Source organism: Cetorhinus maximus, chromosome 1 (assembly GCF_964194155.1).
Source record: "Cetorhinus maximus chromosome 1, sCetMax3.hap1.1, whole genome shotgun sequence".
Lineage (NCBI taxonomy): Eukaryota > Metazoa > Chordata > Chondrichthyes > Lamniformes > Cetorhinidae > Cetorhinus > Cetorhinus maximus.
In genome coordinates, this window is record NC_135879.1 from 31,256,200 (window position 1) to 31,280,429 (window position 24,230).

General features: G+C 40.3%; 1 protein-coding gene across 8 annotated transcripts in view; it reads right to left on the reverse strand.

Annotated features, from left to right (window-relative positions):
• Nucleotides 1-24,230, reverse strand: part of abhd18 (abhydrolase domain containing 18) — a 128,869-nt gene that overhangs the window by 76,498 nt on the left and 28,141 nt on the right. For 3 of the 8 annotated variants that reach the window (XR_013576261.1, XM_078539614.1, XM_078539627.1), the window contains exons 2-3: nucleotides 6,248-6,369; nucleotides 4,546-4,630 (exon numbers count right to left, since the gene is read on the reverse strand). Coding sequence is in view for 3 of the 8 variants with exons in the window: in XM_078539614.1 (XP_078395740.1) it covers nucleotides 4,546-4,630; nucleotides 6,248-6,339 (177 nt within the window). In the remaining 5 variants the exon portion in view is untranslated. Of the gene's footprint in view, nucleotides 1-2,002; nucleotides 2,187-4,545; nucleotides 4,631-6,247; nucleotides 6,370-22,658; nucleotides 22,976-24,230 lie in introns of those variants that run through there. The other 5 variants (XM_078539652.1, XM_078539635.1, XM_078539663.1 and 2 more) reach the window with 3 other exon arrangements.

Here is a 24,230-nt window from a genome sequence, read left to right on the forward strand (position 1 = left end):
CCAAATCATATCTGATATTAAAATTGGCCTTCCCCCAATTTAGAACTCTGATTTCTGGCCCATCCTTGTCCTTTTCCATAACAACCTTGAATCTAACAGAGTTATGATCACTATCTGTAAAATTCTCCCCCACTAATACCTCTACCACTTGCCTGGCTTCATTCCCTAAAATTGTAGGACCTTCTACGCACTGGCTTAAAAAGCTCTCCTGGGTGCATTTTAAGAATTCTGCTCCCTCTACACCTATCACATTATGACTAAACCAGTTAATGTTGGTGAAGTTGAAATCCCCCACTATTATTACCCTGTTATTTTTACACTTCTCTGATGTTTGCCTACATATCTGCTCTTCTACTTCTCTGACTGTTTGGGGGCCTATAGTACACTCCCAGCAATGTGATTGCTCCTTTTTTGTTTTTAAATTCTACCCATATGGCTTCATTTGAGGAGTCTTCTAAGATGTCAACCCTCCTTACTGCTGTAATTGATTCCTTTATCAATACTGCGATACCCCTTCCTCTTTTACCTCCTTCCTTGTCTCGCCTGAAGACCCTGTATCCTGGAATATTGTGCTGTCAATCCTGCCTCTCTCTCAACCACGTCTCTGTGACAGCAATGACATCATACTTCCATGTGTTAGTTTGTGCCCCCAACTCATTTGCTTTATTCGTCAGACTCCTTGCATTAAAATAAAGACCATCCAACCTTGCCAAACTCCCTTGTGCCTTAACTGGCCTATAATTTCTATGCCTTCCAGACTCACTTGCTCTCTCTTCTAATTTTGGCTGTGCATCTCCCCCTGCTGAACCTCCTCTCAGGATCCCAAACCCCTGCCAAGTTAGTTTAAAGCATCCCCAACAGCAATAGCAAACCTCCCCGCAAGGATATTGGTCCCATTACGTTGAGGTGCAACCCGTCCTTCCTAATTTCCTTCCCTAATATATTATTTTCCTATCTCATGAACCCTTATTTTGTGCAAAAACCCCTTGTCTGGCACCTTATTGAATGCTTTTTGAAAATCCAAACATGTTACACCCAATGATCTCTCCTTCTCCATGTTACTAATTATATTCTCAAAAAACTCCCAACAGCTATGTCAAATATGCTTGCCTTTTCATAAAAATATGTTGACTCTGCTCAATCATTCTTTAAGTTCCAAATGTCCTGTTATCATATCCCTAATAGATTCTAGCATTTTCCCTACTATTGATGTCAGGCTAACTGGTCTGTAGTCTGTTTTCTCTCTCCCTCCTTTCTCGAATATTGGGATTACATTTGTTGCCTTTCAATCCACGGTGACCATTCTAAAATCCAGGAAATTCTGAAAGATCAAAACCAATTCATCCATTAACTCTGTAGCAAGTCTTTTAAGGGTGCAAGCCATCAGGTCCTGGGGATTTGTCAGCTTTCAGTCCCATTAATTTGTCCAGTACTATGTCATTACTAATACCCTTAAGTTCCTCATTGTCACCTGACCTTTAACTCGCTATTTCTGGAATGCTTCTTGTGTCTTCTACTGTGAAGTGAAGATGGATACATAGTATTTGTCTAATATCTCTGCTATTCCCTTATTCTCCATTATTATTTCTCCTGTCTCCGCCTGTAAAGGATCCATGCTTACTCTCACGAATCCCTTCCTTTTTACAAACCTATAGGAGCTGTTATAATCTGTTTTTGTCACTAGCTAATTCACTCACATCTTATTATCTCTGTAATCCTTTGCTGAATTTTAAAATCCTCCCAATCCTCAGGCTTACTACTCTTTTTGGCTACATTATAAGCCACTTCCTTTAGTCCAGCACTATTGTTAGAAATTTCCCTACTAATGTTAGACTGACTGATCTATAGTTACCTGATTTCACCCTTTCTGAACAGAGCCTCCAGTCTTCATATTGGGGAATTTTGATTAAAAGGAGACTGTACAGTTTGTGTACCATTTTCCTAATGTCTCCAGTAACATTGTTACCATGCAAATAAAATGCAATGTAAACAAAGAGGGTACCTTAATACATGGTCTATCTCAGAAGAAGTCCATCATCTAAGTTCATTTACGATTTCCTACATAGCAAGTTCCTAATCTCAAATATGGTATCACAGGGTGTTGCCTGGCGTTGGCTTAATACTGGTCCATAGAGATGAAAATACTGAGCAGCCAAACATTCTCATTCCCTTTGTGTATCACCTAGCTGCAGCAGAGTTCAAGGAGTAGGGAAGGTGCATGGTGAAAGGAAACACGATGATTAACAAACAGCATCCAAAACTGAAATCAGTCTTTGTTCCTATTTTGGGTAAGCTGTTTTATAGGTATTTATATATGAAATCCACGGAACTTGATCTTCAATCTCCCCACCTAAGCTTCTCAACGCTTCTAGTTCTGCGATGAACCTGTGAATGGCCAGTGCCACCCAATGTATTTGCATTGTGAGTATAAGCACATGTAAACTGACAACCAGTTTTAGCTCTCCACCACCCAAAATTTATGGGAAGGTGCCTAAAGGAGGCTAGATATTGTTCCATAGGGACTGGAATATTGAGTCATGAATCACTCTTGACTAGCTGTGTTGTCTGACATGATTGAGTCAGAACTTTCCCCAGCTCAACATTAGCAAGAGTGAAGCTACTGTTCAGTTTTTAACAGAAACTTGATTCTACCCTCCTCTTGGCTACTCACAAAGACCAAATCCAATATTGTGCAACTTCAATGTCCTGCTTGGCCTCAAGCCGGGCTTCACAATCCACAATCAGCCCATTGTGAGGAACCCGTTTCTGGAAAATTTGAAGAACATTGAATTTTGGACATTCTGCATCCTGAGTTATTTTTTTAAAGTTTGCGATATTACTTCGGGGCTTTGAAAATTCCATTCTTCAAGAAACCATGCGTCAAGATAGATGTCCAGCAGGGAATGCCTGGAGAGGGAAGAAATACTTTGTATATCCAAGTTAACAAAGAACTGTTGCCAGGCTCAAAGCTCTTGCTGTTTGGTTAAAAACACCTTGCCTAAGGGAAGTATTCTTTAAACATCTTAGTCTTTAAAACTCTAAAAGAGAGTGTGGGTGCCTTAGAAGCAAGCTGCCTGAAAAAGACACTCTCTTTCCCTCTCTCTTCACACCTTTGTGTTAAACTTTCCTCAGAAATGTCTCATCAGGATAACTCTTTTTTTGAGAGTTCGCAAAGTTGTGATAAGTGAGAGTCAATAAGGATAGTTTCATCAAAAAAACGTCTGAAGGAACTTCCAGAACTATTATGGCCAGAATTCTGTTTGATCAACAGCGCCAAGATCTTTTTGAATTTTCTCATTTTAAAAGAAACTTTCCCATTCTCTAGCCTCTGCAGGGGACTGTTTATTTTGTCCTGTTTTATGTCTGTGAGTGTTAGGGGGTTCGTATATTTTTTTCAAAAAGGAGAAATCGTTACACTTCTAAACTACAACTTGTATGTTAACCAGTTTATTAACTTGTTTTTAAAAGTAGTTTGTTTTATAACAAATTGATATTTTAATGTTTACTTAAAGAAGCTTGGTTAGTGTCTTTTTATGCTGGAAATAACAGTATCAAAGGTAAATAATTGGCTAGTTTTGTGGGTGAATTAAACATTTAAACTACTGTTACAACCTGTGGAGAAGTGGGGCTAGAATTAACTGCGCACTCCTCCCATCTTGGTCAGTAACACCATCATCAACATAATTTCTTTCCACCTACTTCATCTCCACTACTACTAAAGCCCTCAACCATACCCTTCATATCACCGGACTGGGCTTTTCCAAATCCTCCTAATCAGCGTCCAAAACGCTTCTCAAAAATGCTCCAATTCAGCAGCAACTAATTTTCACTAACCTCCATGGGCTCTTTGTACCCACTGCACTGATTTAACTGACAAATCATTTCATGGCTCATTCTATCCTCCCTCTCCATCCTCTTTGATGTCTAATCACAGCTCATGTTTTCTGCACTCAAGTCTGAGCCACTACTCTCATCCCCTCCCTCTATCCTACTAGTAGCAACATTATTGTCTTCTTGAGTTCAAGGTCATGCCTAAACATCTAATTCTTGCTAAGTTTCTCCCAACCTTTGAAAGCCCTCTCAAAACTAACATCTTTGACAATGCTTTTGGTCATCTCTGCTATCCTCTCCTAATTCCCACCATGCCTGATCTGACCTGCCCTGTTTGACAAGTTGTTTTCTACATTAAAAGGCTCAATCAAAGTGTCAACTATTAGTGAAAAACGCATCATGGCACAACTGGACTCATTTGGAGGGAAACATGGCTGCACACAGTTGGTAGCTGAACTTGGTAGAGGAAATGTCCAAATAAACCTACAATGGTTACGTGCACTATATTTGACTATCCGTGAGAAACTTTGCATGAGTAAGACTAGAGTCAGTGCTTGCCTGCTTTCACAATTGAGACAAAAATTTGATTTATTGGGGTGTACAAGTTAAATTAGGCAAAAAAGCTTTGAATGATGTTTTATCTTGTTCAACAATACAATCAGAAACAAAAATAGTGCACCTTTACAAAAGGCCATTTCATCACTAAATGATTACCTTGTCAATGAATATGGGGTAGTCTCTTGGAACCAACTGTTGACATTTTTCTCGGTTTCCTATTTTTTTCCTAAATTCAAACAACCTGCAATTAAAAATAAAACTATGATACTTTCAAAACATGCTTTTAAAAAATATCCAATTAAATGCAAGTCCCATATCAGTCCACATTATAACTATAGGCAACCAAAGGTACAAAAAGCCATTCTGTTGCTTATTTACAGCTGCAATTTTCAAAATTTGATCATTGATTGCTATCAACTACTAATAGCAACTAAAAAATACAACGTTTGGCTTTATAATTTTTAAGGCATTAAAAATCTAAAAATAAATCCTACAGATTTTAAATTACTCTAAAGATTTTAGTCTAATTAAGTAAGCATATGATGCCACCATATTGGAAAACCCAATACCCATAACAGCTGTAGTTCAACCCATCCTACTGAACTCCTAAACTCAGCTACTTCACCATAGAGAGACACTGGGTATATATGAGATATTTTCCATCCAGGGTTCTCTTTCTTTGACTGCAAATGTGAAGTGAAACGAATGGTTCAGGTCTGGAATGCACTGCCTGGAAGTGTGGTGGAGGCAGGTTCAATCAAGGCATTCAAGAGGGTATTAGATGATTATTCGAATAGAAACAAGGTGCAGGGTTTTGGGGAAAAGGCAGGGCAACAGCACTAGGTCTTATTGCTCACTGGAGAGCTGGTGCAGACACAATGGCTGAATGGCCTCCTTCTGTGGCGTTAAGATTCTGTGATTATACACACACACACACACACACACACACACACACACACACACGCACACACACGACTGTATTCGAGGAGGCTTTTCAGGCAGAGGAGGCAAAGTAAACATCAGAGTTCATCGCCCCACTGCATTAAACCTTCAATCTTTTTCTACAAGTCAGTATAGCAGCTTTAGCGCTAATACCCATGACTGCTGTACAATTACTCAAGGTGGAAAACATTGAAACAAGTCAAGGCTATGCATCCTGTGCATACACATGTAGCATGCAGTTTAAAATTTAACCAAAATCTTCTCCACTCCACCCCAGATTTGAACAACTGCTGAGGATCCACAATACATATAAAATGGCAAATCCAGTATAGGATTGACAAAGGCAGAATAGGAGAATGCAGAACACTTGAATTTGCTGCACCCACTCCAAAATTCCTACATCAGGTAAAAGAAAACCTTATCTAATACATTATAAAGAATGCAATACTGGATAAGCTACATCCCACTCATTACTGTGACTCAACTTAGATGCTCCAAGTCATCAGATCAGTTCATTCAAGAGGTCAGACTGTACATCACAGCTCATCAGATAATTAGAAGGAAACATTTAAAGTTACACTAAAAATTTATTTTTTTCACCACACATCAGTAGTAAATTTTACTTCTTTCTCTACTATTCTTTAGTCAAGATAAGCAACTAGTCTGAAAAGCAACGTTTGTCCACGGACACCAATTAATCCGTATTGCAGCTGAAAGGTGATATGTTTCAATGTTGCTGAAAAGGAGGAATCATTTCCCCACATGACAAGAACAAACTCAATTTAAATACATAGGCTAGCTTCAAAAGCAGTCCCTCAAAAGAAATCCTGGATCACAAGGACACCTCAACAGTGCAACACAAAGTCATGTTGAACGGAGGTCAATAAATGACACAAACAGTATCTTTATATAGTACCTTCTGAGATCATCCGGCTTTCCCCATCCTTGAATGAAAAGTTTTGAAAGAAGGAATCGCCTGTAGAGAACGTCCAATTTACTGACACCCATCCGAAGGAGCAATTACTCTTAACAGCACATCTAATTAAAGAAAGACGCAGTACTTTTTAAAAAAAAGCATAATCACATCAGGATCTACATTACGATTATATAAAATAGTTACTGTAGCCAAAATGACTTAAGAAAAATCATATTAGAAAAATTCATTCATAAAATCTAGTTCTTCCACAGACCAATGTACAGTGGTCAAGCCGAAATCTCTGGCACTTTACAAGTTACATGTATCCTATATTAGACTACCACACTTACCTAACACTAGTTAAAATACCATTAAAATACTCTAATTCCTGAAAGAAATATAGAAATCCTGAGTAACTCTCAGCCTTGCTAGACCCCAAAATCAATAATCATTTTGCCCCATGGAGAAGCTGATTACTTCAGTCCACATTTAGTCTACATTTATCCCTTCAATAGAACCTTACAGCACAGAAATAGGCCATTTGGGCCCTCATGCCTGTGCCAGCTCTTTGAAAGAGCAATCCAATGAGTCTCAACCCTCTGCTCTTTCCCCATAGCTCTGCATTTTTTTCTTTTTCAAGTACATATGCAAATTCCTTTTGAAAAAGCTACACTACTATTGAGCCTGCTTCCCCACCCATGCAGGCAGTACATTCCAGATCATACTGCACTGCATAAAAATATTACATCTTGCCTCTGGTTCTTTTGCAGTTTACCTTAAATCTATTCCTCTGGTTACTTACACTGCTGTCGGTAGAAACAGTTTTTTTAAAATCATGCATTCATGGGATGTGGGGAGGGGGTAATGGGTGGGTCGCTGGCAAGGCCAACATTTAGTGCACATCTCTAAACGTCCTCGAGAAAGTGTCAGTGAGTCACCTTCTTGAACCACTGCAGTCTGCCTGATGTAGGTACACCCAGTGTTGTGCAATAGGATGTTCCAGAATTTTGACCCTGATTTTTTTTTTAAGAACATGAGAAATAAGGGTAGGTCATATGGGGCCTCAAGCTTGCTCTGCCATTCAATATGTCTTTCTCCTGAGTTCCACTTTCCTGCACAATCCTACATTCCCTTGATTCTCCTAGTCTCCAAAAATACATGGACCTCAGTCTTGAATATACTCAACGAATCAACATCCAATGCCATCTGGAGTGGAGATTCACAAAGATTCACAAGCCTTTGATTGAAAAAATTTCTCATCTCAATCCTAAATGGTCGACTCCTTATCTTGAGACTTGACCCCTAGTTTTAGACTTTATAGCCAGGAAACAACAGCCTTTGAACACTTGACCATATAGATGCTGAAAGAATATTATACATTTCAATGAGATCACCTCTCATTCTTCTAAATTCCAGAGAATATAGGCCCATTCTACTCAACCTCTCCTCATAGACCAACCCTCTCCTCCCCAGGAATCAATCTAATAAACTCTTATTATACCTCCTCTAGGCATATATTTCCTCACTTTATTTAAGATGTGGCCTCATTAAAGACCCATATAATTGCAGCAAGACTTCTTTACCTTCATACTCCAACCATCTTGCAATGAAGGTTAACATACCATTTGCTTCCCAATTGCTTGCTCTGCCTGCAGGATATTTCCAATCAAAACCCTTCATAATTCTGAACACCTCCATTGAATCACCCCTGAACTCTTTCTGTTCCAAGGAGAACAACTGGCTTTTCCAGTCTCTCACAATGCACCCTCACCAGTGAACTATCTACAGTTTTAATTTATTTCCATATACAGTTAAAATCAACAGGCATGTCAGCAATGCAGTACCCACCATATTTATGTGACAAAACAATCACAATTTATAACATCACATCACATGAAATCATTATACATTACAGGTTGCTAATGCTCAAATATCTGTTGTGTCATTATGACCTTGTCATTATGATCGTAAATTTCTGGAGTTGATTCATAAGAAGAATAACAATTTTATAGTGTAGAGTAGGGAACAGGAATGCCTATGTATTGGGTAAAAAAAAAACACTTAAAACATTAACGAAAGGGGAAAGACAGACTATGTTTTATAAACAGATGCTTCATTCTGGCAAGCCATACAAGTTAATAGGATGAGAAAGATATCACCTACAAATATTTTCAAACATTTAAAGGTTTTTTTTAAACTCAACCTATTAAAAAAGGCCAACTGTATCTTTTTCTTCTCAAATATTTAGTCTTAGCACTAAATTCCTCTCTTATGAAGTACCATGTACAATCAAGAAGGAAAATGATTTTCCTTTCAGATATAAATCATATAAAGGAAATCAATAAAACATCACAGACTGTAGCTATAAATTTATGTTCAATGATGAAAATGCCAAAAAAAAAGTTTAAAACAATGTTATCATTGTCAAGCACAGATTTGATCAATACCAAGGGCTATGCACATGTCCCTGGCTAACGTGAAAAAAAAAATTCACCATGAAAAGTCACTATTCAGTTACAGATACAATTTCCTTTTGTCATCTTGTATCTTTTAATTTGGAATTAGGACAACTTATTGTAAGGTCTAATTTAGCCAATTGTGTAGATATTTTCATAAAAGAGATAATTTGTAGAAAAGTGGCAATGCTTCATTTGTTACTATTTTGACCTTCAACAAACGCAACAATCTACAACCACCATCACAATTATAACCCACTACCAGCAACCTTTTTGTTGAATGGCCTTACAGCTTATACATTTGGGAATATTAAAAAAATGTACTCTTCCCCGATATTCCAGTTACATTTATCTGTCCATTTAACACACTGAAGAGAAAACCAACATAACCAACCACTCCAACAGGCTTGAGCAACATTTGCACACTAGCAATTCCTTTCCTCACATGATAGCTAGCTGACCAGCACATCATCCATCCCGGTTAACACTATCCACTTAAAGGACTTTGAGCAAGGCCCCAGTGAGGCAAATGTTGACCCCCATCTCATCTTCCTCTTCACTGTTTCTATGCTTCCCTTTTTTGTTTCTTTCCCCTTCTCTCACTTGATTCCAAGGCTCCTGTTCCCTCCCCTCACCCTGCCTCCCTTTCTGCCTCCTTCCCTAGCCCTGCGTTCCCCAAACCCCACCTTTAGTTTGATTCAATTAACTCTCAACCATCTACAAATAAAAATCAAACAATCTGACAAGCCTCGGAGACTGACATGGCGTATAACTCCTTAATACAATGATAAAAACAAAAAGCTAAAAGCTACTGCGGATGCTGGAAATCCAAAACAAAAACAGAATTACCTGGAAAAACTCAGCAAGTCTGGCAGCATCGGCGGAGAAGAAATCTTCTCCGCCGATGCTGCCAGACTTGCTGAGTTTTTCCAGGTAATTCTGTTTTTGTTTTGTCCTTAATACAATCCTCCCTAGACACACTAGACACACAATCTTCTTGGAGAGATGAAAATAACATTAGGAAACAATGCTTGACCTAAAAATGGTTTTTTTGACTTGAACTTGACTTGTGTAGTTGAATGGGAGATTAACTAATGTCTCCAAAATTTTGCAATTTTTGTGTCTATTGCAGAATAAAACTAATTTCCAGCAGTAACAGAAAACATAAAAAAATGAATGTACCATCAAAATCTACAAATCAGAACAGGAGCAAGAACCATCCTCTAAATATTTTTTTGACAATTCTTTTGACCACCTGGCTGGCTTCCCTGATAAATTAGGCACCTATTGCTGGAAATATATTTGTGACATAATAGACAAAAAAACCATGAAATTTACTAGGAAATAAAACTTAGCACATCTAGGGCCTATACATGAAACCTGAGCCTAGTATTTCTGCAAATATGTTGACCTATCACTGTTAGCTTCAGCTCCCAGCATACCTGTGTGCATATTTCTGTCGATTGACACCCTTCACAGAGCAAGGCATAACTTGATCTTTGTAAACCTGACCCTACTTCCATATTAGTTCACCAATGGATAATTGCTGACAAATACAGAAAATACTGAGTGTAAATAAGTTGTTTCTTTAAAATAAAAAGCAACATAGAGCATAAACTTTATAAGGTGGTTTGGACAGGGAAATATCTATACAAGGAGTTGATTATTTATTTATGCAACCTATGTTTACTCAAAGATTTCTATTTATTCTTCTAAAGCAATTCAATTATTTGCACCCTCTTCCAGGACAGTACTTAAGATATTGTTGAAAAGAGAGACGTTGCCAAAGCTTCTCGTCTTGCACTCATTCAGTGCACGGGGTGGGGGGAAGAGGTGTGGTATACACAGGAATTATTCTAAATTAATTAAGAAAGTAATTGAATTAAGCTAACTAAACAACATAAAGGAGTCCATAAAACAGTGGGAGTTCGGAGAGAGAGCGCGCCCACAAAATAGCAGAGAGCGCAAGCCAGGAGTTTACAGATAAAATCTGTAAGTGATGTCACAGGAGTCCAGTAAGTTGATTGGTAGGTAAGAATAGGCCTTTCCAGACTCGGCAGAGGAGACAATTGGTGAGTGACAGGTAAGTTATTTTATTATACCATACTGTGGTAAACACTTTATATAGACTTTAAGGTACGTCAGTGCGGCTCGGCCATGTGGAATGTGCATCCTGCAGGATGTGGGAAGGTGTGCAGGCACAAAGTGCCCTCGAAGACTACATCTGGAGGTGGTGTATCTGCAAGGCTGAGGGTTACGTAGATAGCACGTTTAGCAGGGCGGTCACATCGCAGCTAAGAAGTGCACGGGCAGAGAGGGAATATTGACCACCAGAGTATCTAAGAGAAACAGGCAGGCAGTGCAGGAATTCCCGGAGGCTCTCTCACTCTCTAACCATTTTTCCATTTTGGATACTGGTGAGCAAGATGCTCTCTCAGGGGGTGTGGTGTAGCAAGAGCCAGGTTGTGGCACCACAGGTGGCCCAGATGCACAGGATGGGAGGAGAAAGAGTAGAAGCGCTATAGTGGTCGGGGATTCCATAGTTAGGGGAGCAGACAGGCATTTCTGTGACCGTAGACATGACTCCAGGATGGCATTTTGTCTTCTTGGTGCCAGGGTCAAGGATGTCACAGAACGGCTGCAGGACATTCTTTTGGGGAGGGTGAACAGCCAAAGGTCGTGGTTCACATTGGGACCAATGATATAGATAGGAAAAGAGATGAGGTCCTAAAAGCAGATTTCAGGGAGTTAGGAAGGGAATTAAAAATCAGGACCTCAAGACCAGCAATCTCAGGATTATTCCCAATGCCACGTGCTAGTGAGCATAATAATAGGAAGATTGAGCAGTTCAACACATGGCCAAAGAAGTGTCATAGGAGAGTGGGCTTTAGATTTCTGAGGCATTGGGACTGGTTCTGGGGCAGCTGGGACCTGTACAAGAATGGGTTACACCTTAACAGGACTGGGACTAACGCCCTCACGGCGAGGTTTGCAAGATAGTTAAGGAAAGCCAGCATGGATTCATTAAGGGAAAATCATGTTGAACTAACTTGCAGATAACTTGGAGTTATTTTGAGGAAGTAACAAAGAAGGTTGATAAGGGCAGCACTGTTGATGTGGTGGATATGGATGTTCAAAAGGCATTTGATACAATGCCACACCAAAAACTTGAGAGCAAAATTCTCTCTCATAGAATAAAAGGCAGAGTAGGCACTTGGATAAGAAATTGGCTGCGTGACAGGAAATAAAGAGTAGTGGTTAATGTATGTTTTTCAGATGGGAGGAAGATTTGTAGTGGAGTTCCCCAGGGGTCAGTGTTGGGACCCTTGCTCTTCCTGATCTATATTAATGACCTAGACTGCAGTGTTCAAGGCATGATTTCAAAATTTGCAGATGATACAAAGATTGGAAATGTTGTCAGCTGTGATAAGGATAGCCTTGAACTTCAAAAGGACAGATGGGGCAGACAAGTGGCAGATGAAGTTCAGTGCGGAGAAGTGAGAGGTAATTCATTTTGGCAAGAAAAATATGGTGAGACAGTATAAAATAAAGGGAGAAACTCTAAAGGAGGTGCAGGAACAGAGGGCCTTGGTGTATATGTACATAAGTCATTGAAGATGGCAGGGCATGTTGAGAGAGCAGTTACAAAGCATATAGTATCTTAGGCTTTATTATTAGGGGCATTGGGCACAAGAGTAAGGTGGTTATGTTGAACTTGTATAAGACACAAGTTGGGTTTCATCTGGAGTACTGCGTCGTTTTGGGCGCCATACTAGAGGAAGGACGAGAAGGCATTGGAGAGAGTGCAGAGGAAATACACAAGAATGATTCCAAGGGTTAAGAACTGTAGCTATGAGAATAGATTGGAGAGGTTGGGACTATTTCCCTTGGAGGAAAGGCTGAGAGGAGACTTGATAGAGGTATTCAAGATGCTGAGGGCTATGGACATGGTAAATAATGCGAAACTGTTCCCACTCAAGGAAGCATCAAGAACTAGAGGGCACAGATTCAAAATAATTGGCAAAAGGAGTAAGGAACGTGAGGAAATTTTTTTCACCCAGAGGGTGGTTGGAGTCTGGAACGAGCTTCCTGAGAGATTGGTGGAAACAAGTTCGATTGAGGTATTCCAAAACGAATTAGATGGCTATCTGAAAAGAAGCAATGTGCAAGGTTATGGGGATAAGGCAGCGCGGTGGGACTAAGTAGGATGCTCTTTCAGAGAGCCAGTGCAGACCCGATGGGCCGAATGGCCTCCTTCTGCAAGGTAAAGATTCTGTGATTCTGTAATGCCATATAACTTGACATAGCTATCATGTCAAATCTTTAAAATGGCCCTAAAAACCCTGAAGCCTAAACCAATTGTAAATCAAGTGTAGCACCTGGCTCATTGTCACCAATCTATTTTCAGACCCAATGTTTTATTTTTCTTTACCATGTCTCATACAAAGTTAAGAAATTTTTGCTTTTTGACCATTATCATTTTAACATTATCAACCTCTCATACAAAGCATGCCATAGACAGAGCTAAACAATCCCACAATCAGTGCATCAGATTAAAGTTCTGCCACATGCAGTTGCGAATATTGGTGGGCAATTAAACAAATAAAAGGAGTGGGGAGTCCAGCTCGAGTGCAAATAAAAAACCTCAAATATGTGCCTCCATCTTCAGAGATGTCTATGACATCTTTTGGCAATCTCCTCCTATCACTGGCCCTCTATTCAGCTCTACCTGTCCCACGCACCTTAAACCAGCTTATATTTCACCTCTCTTCTGTTTTTCCTTAGTTCTGTTGAAGAGTCATACGGACTCGAAACGTTAACTGTATTCCTCTCCACAGGGGAAAACTCTTTATTGGTTGGGGACATGTCTAGTACAAAGTGGCTGTTGGAGGCCAACGATCTCAGCTTCAGATCATCACCACAGGGGTTCCACAGGGGAGTGTCCTATCAAGCATCTTCAGCTGCTTCTTGATGACTTTCCCTTCAACATAAGGTCGGAAAGAGGTTGTTCGCTGGTGATTGCAGCATTCAGTTCCATTCACAACTCCTCAAATAATGAAGCAGTACACGCCCATATCCAAGATCTGGACAACATTCAGGCTTGGGCTGCTAAATGGCAAATAACATTTGTGCCATACATGTGCCAGGCAACAACCATCTCCACTTGACATTTAACAGCATTTCCTGGGTTGAATTACCAACATTAATACCCTGAAGGGGGTCATCATTGACCAAAGTCTGAACAGGATCAGCCACATAAATACTATGGCTACAACTGCAGGTCAGTGGCTGGGAATTCTGCAGCGAGTGACTCAATTACTGACTCCACAAAGCCTGTCCACCACCTACAAGGCACATGTTAGGGGTGTAATGAATACTGTTCACATGCCTGGATAAGTGCAGCTCCAATACCACCATGAAGCTTGACACCATCCAGGATAAAGCAGCCCACATCCACCACCTTAATCATTCACTCCCCCCACTAGTCTACCGTGCCTGCAGTATGTACTGTAAGATGCACTGCAGCAACTCACCAAGGCTTCTTTGGCATCATTTTCCAAATCCGTGACCTTTACCTCTAATGGTAGCAGATTCATAGGATCACGATCACCCGCAAGTTTCCCTTCAAGTCACACAGCATCCTGACATGGAAATATACTGTTCCTTCATTGTTGCTGGGTCAAAATCTTGGAACTCTCTACCTAGCAACACTCTGGAAGTACCTATGCCACATGGACTGTAGCGGTTCAAAGGACAGTTACCATCACCTTCTCAAGGGATAGGCAATATATTCTGGCTTCGTCAACAACATCCATATTCCATGAACAAATTAAAAAAGAGACGATAGAGTTTTCCTTCAGTAGTGTCAAGAACAGATTACATGTTCAAGTGCTGACTGTAGTGGGGCTTGAATCAAAGAAAGTTGCCAAATGAGCACTGACAGTTAAATGTAATAAGCAACATATAAATAAATTTACTATTCAATTTAATTGAGGTGGTAAAGTGAAAGTGGATTTTTAATTCAATTTTCCTTCTTTTGACTTTTACTATTGCATCTGTACCTCTCGACAGTTCACCTAAAATGAAGCAGTAACACTAAAGTCAATTACAAGTATTTTAAGCCAATTGTAAGGAAGGTTTCGGATCATGGGTCAACATGAGGTAGTATGCCTCATGGTTCCCTCTTTTGTTCATTCCACTTGCTTATTCAAATGCTATCCTTTGGCGATATCATTCAGAAGTTCAGGTATGTTTAATGACACCCATTCCATCTCTCTACATCTTTCCAGCGATCCCAACACTTCTCAGTTTTTGAATCTTTACCTCAAGATACCTTTCTTATGCTCAGTGTCAAAGACCAATTATAAGCAAGCAGTTGTTGCCCAAGCTGCAGTGTATTTCTTAATGCTCAGTATCTGGGTAATTCTAACAAACCAAGAGTTAAACAGAAACCCTTGTTAGTATTTTGTAAGCCAAATAATCACATGCCCATACATGATGTCCTTGATCCCAGAAAGCAGTGCAATATACAATCTACAGTTTAGAGTATAAACTACAAGCAAGTTTATTAATAGCCAAGAAAACAGTACAAGAGACTAATAGCAAATTTACAGTAACAGAACACAACTATTCCTACTTGTAATATAGAAAATAAGTTGTGTCCTTAGCATTAAAATTTTCAGTAAAATTAGTTTGGAATCGAGGATCTTTACCATAACCTTATGTTACTAAGCTCCCACAATGTCTACTAGAGCAACTGAAACAAGTCTCATATTTTTGTTACTGTATTTGGCTTGCAAGATACATCACAAGAAAGTCAATATGGGATTAGGGCTACTAAGGGATAGACAGGATATTAGAAGCAACAAAACGGAAGAAATATTACATCACTAATGGAGAGGGAAACAGTTAATGTTTCAAGTCCATATGGCTCTTTTTCAGAGCACAATAATAGACAGAACACATTTCAGTATTTCAGCTCTGAAGAGTCATACTGACTCAAAATGTTAACTCTTTCTCTCTCCACAAATGCTGCCAGACCTGCTGAGTTTTTCAAGCATTTTCTGTTTTTATTTCAGATTTCCAGCATCTGCAGTATTTTGCTTTTATAGTAAATCATTATTCTACTTTGGTATTTACCCAGGAGGCAGATCAGGTGGAGATGACATTGGAAGATTAGATTAGATTGATATAGCCACATTTAAAATAGAAAAGGAGAAATATTAAATAATCAAATTCAAAAAGGATAAAAACCCTGGTGCAGTCAGATTGCATCCATACATTTGAAATAAAATCTGGAGAAGAGGTAGCAGATGTACTATCACACATCTTTAATAATTTGCTAGAATAAGATGTAGCCAGAGGACAGGCAGATAGCTAACATTATTTCAATATTTAAGGTAGATACAACATGGCTAGAGAACTATAGACCTGTCAACTTAACATTGGTAGTGGTGCAAGAATGCAGCTCACCACCACCTTCTCAAGGGCAACTAGGGTTAGGCAATAAATGCTGGCCCAGCCAGTGAAGCCCAAACCCCGTGAATGAAGGGAAAAAAAAAAGGAAATTCCTACTGCAGGAGAAAAAAAAAGTCCTATACGGCTAAACTCACTGAACCTTTTAAAGAGTTAACAGAGAGTAGACGAGTGGAATGCAGATGTAATGTATCTAGATTTCATTAGCACCTTCAATAAGGTGCCACACAATAGATAATGAAGTTTGAAGTTAGAGCATGCAGAGAAAAGTAGCAAAATGGATAGCTAGTGGGCTGCAAGAGAGAAAGCAAAGGGTTGGGGTAAAGGGTAGCTATTCAGAGTGGCAGAAGGTGGAAGATGCTGTCCCACTAGGATCAGTGCTGGTACTACTTTCATTCATGATCTGTATTAATGAGTTAGATGCTAGAATTAAAAAACAATTTCTAAATTTGTGGATGGCACTAAATATTTTTGGCGGTGGGGTGGAAGAGGACAGTCACAGGTGAGGTTGACTGTAACGAATTACAAGACAATGTTCATAAACTTCCAGATTGGGCATAAAATTGTCAAATTAAATTTCAAAACAGATAAGCATGAGGTATCACCTTTTGGTAAAAATAGGAAGCTCATATTACTTGTAAAATAGGAATCTAAATGGGGTGGAGGAGCAAAGGGATCTTGGAATACGAATATACAAATCACTAAAAGTAGCAAGGCAGGTTAATAAGGCAAGCAAACAAAGCACTAAAATTTATTTAGGAGAGACAGAATTCAAAAGCAGAGAAGTTATTCTAAACTCATACCTAGCCTTGGGCAGACCACACATTACAACAGTGACTACACTTACAAAGTATGTCATTGACTGTAAAGCACTTTGGGATGTGCTAAGGTCATAAAAAGCACTATAAAAATGCAGGTTGTTTATTCCTGTTGGAATCTTAGTATATGCAAAATGTTTGCATGATTCCCTATAAGTCACTGCATCTCAATAATTCAGTTTATGAAACATTTTGATGTGATAACACAAATGCAACTCTTTCTTATGAAAGGAAGCTGTTCAATATTAAATTATACAATTAACACAGCGTGCAGTACAATAACATCCACTACATTTTTTCACAATACAATAACTCCTTAATGCAGCCTTAAGCTAGAGATTCCACATTAATTTGCAAGGAATTCATTGCTTCAGTAACTCCAAGTTTTCCTGGCTCCCAGTTAGCCCTGTATTGCTTTGACAGGTTCAAAGCTGTTCTCTCCCCATCACAACCTCTCCCCTCTTGATCTTTCATTCTTCCACATCCTGTTGGATTTCTCCCTTGCCTCTGAGGAGACTAGTCTCCAGACTAATGTGAGGCCCATATAGCATTTACGTGGCAGGTTTGAGGTTCAGAGACCAGTTGCCTGTGCACTTAGTTTGCTATGCTTGCACTTGCTTTGAAAGGGCTGTGACCAAATTTCTAAATCATTCCTGAACACTGCCATGGATGCTGAAGCCTGTACACAGACAACAGTGACCATTCAATTCCTTGCTGCCTCTCGCCCAGCAACCCCATTCCCCTCTGCAGCCTCTCTCACCACTGCCATTCCAGTACTTAGGCTGATGCGCCACCACTCACCTTCCCATTGCTTGCTACTCCTCCAATAACAAGCTGTTTCTCTCCTGCACTAATAAGCCTATGAGAAGCAAGTAAGGGAGAGAAGCAGCCCCTGATTGGAGGAGCAGCTTCTCAGGGGTTCTTTAACTTTCACGTTCACGGGGTAGGTTTTCTCTCATTGGTTGCCCCTGTGATTGAATTGTCCTGGGCTTTTTTGGGGGCTTGAGGGCAAATTCATCTACCATCTCCATGTATTTTGAACCCTGCCTTCAATATAAGAAATTAAATACGGAATTCAAGAGACTTCTTTGCCCGGAGACTGAAGAGAATATAGAACTTGCTAGCACAGGTTGTGGTTGGGACAAATAATACAGCTTAATTTAAGGAAAGGCTAGATAAACACATGAGGGAGAAGGGAATAGAGGGTTATGCTGATACAGTTAGATGAGGAAGTATGGGAGGAAGCTCGAGCGGAGCATAAATGTTGCCATGGACAAGTTGAGCTGAATGGTCCGTTCCTGAGCTGTGTATTCTATACTTATTAATCTCTTTAAGGTTCTATGACCGAACAAAGGAACTTGTGTCAGGATGTAAAACATCCACAGGATGTCACTTATAATGGTTCTACTTCCCAGAAAACATCACAAGATATAGCTTGCCTTTTTGCCAAATTCAAGCCTGCATAGAAACTGGAATTTTTTCTTTTACTAATACACTTAATTAAAAAGTTACAATGACCACAACCTATTAACTGCTGAAACAACCCAAGAGATGCAATGCAATAGATCTTTGAAATCAAATGAATAAAAGGGGCAGGTAAAGAAGAATGTAATCTAAGGCATTACTTAATGATACCTGTAAGCATAACAGCATCTGTTTCCTGGCTGCTACGTAGCTAATAGAACATTGATACAAAAGCAAAATTCTGTGGATATTGGAAATCTGAATTAAAAACAAAAATGCTGCAAAAACTCAGCACCTATGGAGAGAAACATTGACCAGAAATATTAACTCTGTTTCTCTCCACAGATGCATATCCAACAGTGTTATTTTCTTTAAATTAACTTGTTTTTAACCACAAAAAGAACCAAAAACAAAATACTACAGGTATAGTCAAACATTCTACCTTTTGTCACAGTCATCAGTGAAATTTCTAAAAGCCTTTCCAATGTTAAAATCTGTATGAGCTGAAATTTCTGAACTCAACCTCAGTAAAATCAAAGCTAATCACTTCAGTTCCCAGCAACTCTGCACCCAAACAAAAAACTCCAGATTAAGGCCCAAGATGCACAACACTGTCATGCCATTCAACACCAAACTCAGCCTCCTTCCCCACATTTAATGCATATCTAAATTCTCAAAAACATCTGAGGTCTCCAACTCTGTTGCTCCCTCACTGCTGCTGAAACCCCACTTGCGCCTTTATGGCTGAAGTTTGATTTCTCCAGCATTGCCGCCTCACCTCCAGTTTCCAGAGTAATCCAATTCAGAAGTTATATCCTCACCAGTATCAAGCCCAGCATTATGTCAAACTTCATTTCCACATCATGCCCCCAGAAAACTGACTTCAGGATCCTCATCATCACCTTCAAGTTTCTTCACAATCTCAATAATAAATTATCTGCAGCCCCATGTCCCCTCAGGGAGCAGTTTACTCTTCAAAACAAAAAAATCCAGAAGCACTCAGCAGGCAAGGCCACATCTCTGGAAAAGGAAAAAAAGTTCATTTTTCAGATGTATAGCCTTTTATCAAGTTCTAACAATGGGTTTTATATCTGGAGTGTTAACTTATCTTTCCCATTGAGGTTACCTTACTTGCTATATGTTTCCAGCAATTTTCTGTTGTTTCAGATTTCCAGGAAATACAGTATTTTATTTTAAGAACTTACTCATTGCTTCCTACTCCCTCACCCACTCAGTGCCTGCCTTCTACAAATTGCTCTCTGAATATCTATAACACACCTCACAGCTTTTAAAGCCTTCATAAATATTTTCTATTCAATAACTAATTTTGCAACTTTTCTATTCCTTCTTTATCTCTCCATTTGGTATCAATCTGTCTTCCACTGTAAGCCACTCACGAGGATGCTGTAGAAATGCAAATAATTGAGAAACAAAATGTACCCAAAAAAATCCACAACATTAGAAGTGTTCTAAGGCAGAGGAGGCCTCACTTCTGAAAAGGTTCAAAATGTTTCGAATGGTTTCAAGTTAAATAACATATCAAGATTCACAGGATAGTTCAGTTCAGAAGGTGGTCATTCAGCCCATCAAGTCTACACTGGCTCTTTCAAAGAGAAATCTCATTAGCCTCGCCACCCAGCTCTTACCCATATCCCTGCATTTTATTTTCCTTCAAATATTTTTCAAATTCCCTTTTGAAAGCTGCTACTGAATCTGTACCCATCACTTGATCAGGCAATATTTCTGCTAACCCGCATGGGTGGCTGTGCAGCGCTTTGATAGATACTGCACAAGCCTTGTGCTAGGTTAAATACTGCACTTCGCAGCTGCATAACAAAGTTTAAAGGTACTGAACATTGAAAAAACTGGTCACGCAAAACAATAAGATTTTACAGGGAACATTCCAGTCCATTCCAAATTGCATTAATAAAAGTTTTACCTCATGTCACCTCTGGTCCTTTTGCCAACTTTAATCACTGCCCTCTGATCATTGACCCTTCACCCACTGGAAACAGTTTCTCTTATTTACTTTGTCTAATCCCTTTATAATTTTAAACACCTCTATCAAATCTCCTCTTGGCTTTAACTGTTCTAAGGAGTACAACCTCAGCTTCTCCAATCAAAGTAATCTGTCATCCCTTGCACCATTTTAGGAAGTCTCTTCTTTATCCTAGCCAACACGTTCATTTCCTTCCTAATACGTGTAAACAGAATTGAAGATAAAGGGAGGAATTTTATGGAAGCGATGGGGGTCTTGGCCACCGAGTGCCAGCAAGAGACCCGCTTTGCCTCCTTTGGGGAAACCCTGCCGAATTATGAGCCAAATAGGTAATTAACAGGTGGGCAGCATGCCTTCCATGGGATCAGGACCCTGGGGATGGGAGGTCCTGCCGATAGTTATTGGCCAATCAGAGGCTGGCTGCTCTTTTGTTCAGCAGCGCCCCTGGGGAGGCGGCAGCTGCTGCCGTAACAACAACAACAACCAGAGGCCCAGTATTGCAGAGCAACCCAGGCCAGAGGTAAATGATCGCAGGGGAGGTTTCACAGGGTGGGGGCCACGACAGGAAGTGGTGAGGGAGGTCAGGAGCAAGGGATGGGGGCTGGCTTTCAGTGGGCGCTCCCTTCCCGATGTCAGATCCCTCGATCAGGCACCAAGTGCTTTTGAATGAAGACCATCTCCCCGCCACCCTCCCACATTTGTTGGTCATGCTCTCTACATGGCAACAGACCGGCCTGTCACTGGTTTAATACTAGTGGCGGCAGGATGAGGCCCTTAAGCAGGCATTAATTTCCCCTCGAGCTTCAATTGGCAGCAGGGTGTGAAGGCCGTCCACTGGTCTTCCCACGACAGAATTAATCAGGGTGGAGGTGGGAAGGTGGCAAGGCCTCCACCCACCACCATCCTGCCCAATTAAGCACCCACCCTACCAAACATGACACATGGGTGAGCACAAAATACCACCCAATATTCCAACTGGGGTTAAACCAGAAATTTTATCTAGGATTAGTATAAATTCCTGCATTTTGTACTCTATGCCTAAAGCTCAGGATTCCATCTGCTTTATCAACCTGCCCTGCCACCTCAAAGACTTACACACCTAGGTGTGTACAAACACACCCAGGTCCCCGTGTTCTTTCACCCCCTTTAAAAATGTACCACTTAGCTTGTATCGTCTTTCATTCTTCCCACCACATGAAAGAAAAAACAAACTTGCAATTATTTAGCACCTTTCACAACCTAAGGATGTTCCACATTACAAAAATGACTGCTTTACAAAAAAATGTAAAGAGGGGAAATGTAGCTACCAATTTGTGCACAAGAAAGTTCCACAACAGCAACAAAATAAATGGGTTTTAGTGATCTTGGCCGACATATAAATGTTGGCCAAAACATCAGAACACCCTCGGCTCTTCTTCAAAAAGTACCATGCGATCTTTTACATCCAAATGAGAGGACAGACAGGGACCAGCTTTAAGATTTTATCAGAAAGTCAACTACTCCATTATTGCAGCATTCCTTGAGTTCTTCATTACTACACAGATGTGTCATTTTAGATTATATGCTCAAGTCTCTGAAGTGATGCTTAAACCTACAACCTCCTGACTAGGAGACATGAGTATCCACCGCTGAGGCACTACTGTCATCCTAGAAAATTAAAATCTATATAAAAACCACTCAAATTTTGCTCAGACCATTAAAAATGCTACACGGAAACATTCTTCAGCATTTGAAATTATTCCATGGCCTAAGTGTTGGACAGAAGCGTTGAGATTTTAACAGGCTTGGCAGTGATTCCTTTTGTTCAAGTTTTAAGTTCTGTGCACGTATGGACTCCATTTTCATTAATTGAGAGTAGCTTTGAGGGAACTTATGCATAAAGTTACAAATTATGCATTTTGTAAATTTATGCATTCGGTGGTTTACACTAAGCTCATTCTGACCCCAACCATTTCAGCAATTTGCAGCAATTCTTCACATTGTTTTCTAAAATCTCAATCTAAACGCTCATGAAGATTTTTTTTTTCTAGAATATTAGCCCAGGTGCTCAACAGCTAAATGTCCACTTTTCGTCAACTAAAATAAATCTTCAACGACTATAAACATAGCCAGAACAAAAGTAACCTTTAACCTTGGATTCGAACCCCTTTTCAATCCAATCAGTTAGTTATTCGCTTAAAAAAAAAGAAAGCAATTACCAAAACACATTAAAAAAAAAAATCTGTAATGTGCCCTTCGGAGCTCCCCGACTTGAGGTAAAGTTTTGTCCTCTTTCGCCGGTAGCTTTTCACCAGCACCCTAGACTGGGCTGAACCAGGCCGGACCATCCAGCTACAAGTCTGCAATTCAAACGGGCGTCAGAGGATAGCTCTCGGCGACCACCTAAATCGAAAGTCGGAATAAAATTAGCTCGACGGATTGTTGACCCTTAACCTCTATGTCATTCACAGACACTACAAACTCTCGCTGATCCCACTGACAAGGCCTCCTCCATCTTGCAGCCGCCGTGTTCGGCAACCGTCCAATCAGCACTCAGGACGGTCGACACTCGTAGTATCGCGAGTGCTGGGCTTAAGGCAGCCAATGGCCGCCGTAACTCAGCTCATTCATTCATTCTCTCACCCACCCACCCACTAGCAGGTGAGAAAGGATATCCGTCCCATCTGCATTCATCTATCCAGAGAGGTCCCCACATTGTAGGCGTTTCTTCACTGATTCCATGGTTTTGGCCTTCACGAACTTATCTGCAAGTTTGATGTTTGTGTTGGGCCCTCTTGTGTAAAGAATGTTCCCCATATCAGTGATAAAATTACTAGTTTGAACCTTAAGACCCCTAATTCTAAGAGCTGAGTGGATGATCCATCTCAGCCTCCTCCAGGAGGTCCCCAACATCACAGATTCCAGTCTTCAGCCAACTTGTTCACTCCATATCAAGAAACAGCTGAAGGCACTGGATACAAAGGCTATGGGCCCGGACAGTATCCCAGCACTAGTACTGAAGATTTATGCTTCAGAACGAGCTGCACCCCGGTCTAAGCTGTTCCAGTACAACCACAACAATGGTATCTACCCAAAAAAGTGGAAAATTATTGAGGCCCTGTCCACAACAAAAAAAGGAAAATCCAAACCGGTTAAGTATCATCCCATCAGTCTACTTTTGATCATCAAACATGGAAGGTGTCGTTGACAGTGCTGTCAAGCGTCATGTACACAGCAATAACCTGCTCACTGATGCTCAGTTTGGGTTCCGCCAGTGCCCATTCGGCTCCTGACCACATTATGCCCTTAGTCCAAACATGAACAAAATAACTGAACTGAGATAAGGTGAGAGTGATTGCCCTTGACATCAATGTAGCATTTGATCAAGTATGGCATCAAGAAGCTCTAGCAGAATTGAAGTCAATGGGAAAAAGGAACCTAGCACAAAGGAAGATGGTGTGTTTGTTGGAGGCCAATCATCTCAGTCCCAGACATCGCTGCAGGAGTTCCTCAGGGTAGTGTCCTAAGCTCAACCATCTTCAGCTGCTTCATCAATGACCTGCCCCCTCCATCATAAGGTCAAAGTGGGGATGTTCACTGTTGGTTGTAGTGTTCAGTAGCATTTGAAACTCCTCTGACACTGAAGCAGTCTGTATCTTTTTCATTCATTCCTGGGATGTGGATGTCGCTGGCTAGGCCAGCATTTATTGCCCATCTCTAATTACCCTGTTCAGGGGACATTTAAGAGTCAACCACATTGCTGTGGGTCTGGATTCACATGTAGGCCAGAT